We start from the raw sequence: 3,135 nt of genomic DNA on the forward strand, positions 1-3,135 counted from the left end.
GGGTGCGTCAGGTGTTGAAATAATATTGGCCAAGAATGCATGACACCCCTTATGTATAAGTTTATGTGCCTGCATGGAAGAGATCATGCGAGAGAAGCTTCTCCACCTGTCTGGCTCAAAAAAAAATTGCTTCATGCCCAATGGTGTTACCAACACTGACCTTTTCTGTAGGACTTTGTTCTTCGTCAGCCAGTCCATCCCCAAAATAACATCGAATTCTGGCATTGACAAGACTATCAGCCCGGCGTAAACTAGGTGGCTCTATAGTTCAAGATCGATATCTCTGACCACGTTAGTAGCTGATAACTCCTCCCCTGATTGGACTTTCACGGAGTATCTCATGTCTAGTCCAATGGACTCGACGCCCAAATAATTAGCGAACGTCTGAGATAAAAAAGTGAGTAGCCCCGGAATCTAACAAGACTTTCGTGGCTAATCTCTTTATGAAGATATTTGCTGAGGGACGTTAGCACAAAACATAAACCTATACCCCAAAATACTAATCTTAACATCTTGCCTAGTTCGAAATTTCTATTCAAACTCCCCAAAAATACGAGAACAACATACTATTATACTCAAGGTAAAAATTCGAAGCATGCATGACCAAAAATAAATATTGTGCTGAATTAAATAGGTTACCAGTCAGTAGGGTCGTGTCTGGGTTTGCCTCCTCGAGGGCATGCATGGAGAACACTCTCCCCTGAGTTGCCTGCCTCCACTGAGGGCAGTCTTTCAGCATGTGATCACTGGCCCCACACTTGAAGCATCTGCCCGAGCCCCATAAACACTTCCCGATATGATGACGATTGCATTTCGGGCACGGTGGGTACTCAGCAGGCTTTTGAAGAGCCTTCTATTGCTGAATAGGACCTTTGCCTTTCGGCGGTCCATGGAACGGCCTCTTTCCTTGCTGACTCTGGAATGACCTCTTGAATTGCTGCTGTTGTTGCTGCTGTTGGGACGCCTGATAGGGCCTCTTGCCCTGCCTTTCATTCTCGATGTCTTTATGGTCTTGTTCACCCGCCAAGGCTCTAGATACAACAATCGCATAAGTAGTAGGACCAGTCAGTCGAACATCACGGCGCAAGATTGGTTGTAATCCATCAAGGAAGTTCCTAAATTTTTCCCTGGCATCGTTCGCAATTAGGGGCACGAAGTGACACCCCCTCTCAAACTTCCTTACGAACTCTGCCATGCTGTTGTCTCCCTGTCTCAAAGTCATGAACTCCCTAGTCAGGTGGGAGCGTACTTCCTTAGTGAAGTACTTGGTGTAAAACACATCTTTGAAACCCTCCCATGCAAGGGTCTGCAGATTTACTGCCACTGATACACTCTCCCACCATAGTCTGGCATCACCTAATAACAAGTAAGTAGCACATCTGAGCCTTTCTGCATCATGCAGCTCCATAAAAGCGAATATCATTGCGATGGAATTAATCTATCCATCCGCTCTCAAGGGTCGGTAGTCCACGAGAACTCCTTATGTAGAGCCCAAAATCAGTACACGTAAAACCCATGCATTTATTTAATTGTTAAATCATATATTTAAATTTAAAATGATTTTTTTTGTGTGATGCATGATTTATTAAATTGCATTATTTTAAATTATTTATGCTTATGTGATGCACGTTAAAATATTTCACGAGTTTCATGTTTCAGACGATTATTCGATGCGGGGTCGAGGAAAAGAGACCGATGACGATTTTGACATTTTTTTATGTGGTATTTTATTTTTAAGTTAAGGTTGGGGCATATTAATTAATTTAATAAGTTTCAGCATTTTAAAGCCTAAATTATGTATTTAGTGAGTTTAGAATTTTGAAACTTTAAAGTTGGCTTTGTGCATTTTATGCAGTTAAAAAGGAGAATTTTATAAAATTATTGTGTATTTATTTTAATTGAGAAGTTTGTTTAAAATTAGTGTGAGTTAACCTTTTTATTAACATTTTAATTAGTTAATTTAGCAATAATTTTCCCTAATTAAAACACACACACGTTACACACACTCACACACACTTACACGATTTTACACACACCAAAACACACAACATACACCTACACCTTTTATTTTCAGAATTTGAGAGCAAAACCTAGGGTTCTTGGTCTAGAACAGCAGCAGCCCCTTCCTCTATCTTTTCCAGCAATTTTTCGCTGATTTTGTTGCAAGGAAATCGAGCCACAGTCGGTCCGGATCAAGCCTCGCTTCCTTCCCGCTTCGGTATCATCGTGTCGGTAACGTTAAAGATTCAAAGGCATGTATATTTTGTTTCTTCTGCGTGGATCTAGTCATATTATGTATTGCGATGTTTTTATGCGAGAAAATACATGTGTGGTGTGTAGAAGGTTGAGCAATTATGCTTGGATCACTTTTGAAACTATTTTTGGGATCTCAAATCACGTTTTTGCTATTTTTTTAAATACTAAGATTTTTCGGTCGCTTTTCTGGAAAACCTTTTAACATATGAAACTTATAACTTTTTGATACCTTCGATTTGATATAAAATTCGAAATAGTTAGATAAAAAATGAGTGAGTTATGATGTTTTTCGTGGGACTGCTCAAACAACATTTTCTGAAAATTTCGTTATTGATGCATTCTTGAAGTTTTTGAGTTGCAGGCTTCGTTGGGGATCGATTGGTGATCGCTGCTGCATTTAGACATGTTGAATATGATGTGGGAATTGTTTTTGGTGCGTCAGTTAGTGTCGAGGGGCACTGGAATTCATTTAGAGTCGTAGGAATTGATTTGGTGTAAAAGTCCGTGTTCACGAGTTTTAATGTGTCGTAGGGTGGACGTCGTTGCTTTGGGGTGTTTGTACGAGTTTGGTTCAATGTCATAACATCCTGGCATGGGTCTCAAGGTGTCGGTTCATAGTCCGTACAATCGAGTTAGGGAGAATAAGCATCATGTGTATTGAATTTCGTTGGTTTGCACTCATAGAATGTACACGGACCCCTTCCCGGACCTTGACACGGGGTCCGTGCTAGTGTTTCACTCGAGGTGCAGATTTCCAGTAGGTACACGGACCTTCACCAAAACCTCTACACGGGGTCCGTGTTCTTGTTTCTTCCGAAGTGTCAAAAAAATCAGTGTCTACACGGACCCTTACACGGACCTATGCATGGGGTCTGTGCC

The 3,135-nt window shown here is 40.9% G+C and overlaps 1 protein-coding gene across 1 annotated transcript; it reads right to left on the bottom strand.

Moving 5' to 3' along the window:
- Positions 1-853: 853 nt before the first annotated feature.
- Positions 854-1,408, bottom strand: LOC142519728 (uncharacterized). The gene has a single exon (XM_075622757.1). It carries the CDS (start codon positions 1,406-1,408, stop codon positions 854-856), a length of 555 nt encoding a protein of 184 aa, XP_075478872.1.
- Between the last annotated feature and the right edge of the window lie 1,727 nt (positions 1,409-3,135).

Source organism: Primulina tabacum, chromosome 11 (genome assembly GCF_025594145.1).
Source record: "Primulina tabacum isolate GXHZ01 chromosome 11, ASM2559414v2, whole genome shotgun sequence".
In the NCBI taxonomy this organism is placed as follows: Eukaryota; Viridiplantae; Streptophyta; class Magnoliopsida; order Lamiales; family Gesneriaceae; genus Primulina; species Primulina tabacum.

What these genes read in the sequence shown, in the direction of transcription:
- LOC142519728 (XM_075622757.1), bottom strand. Translation starts at nt 1,408, where the DNA reads ATGGAGCTGCATGATGCAGAAAGGCTCAGATGTGCTACTTACTTGTTA.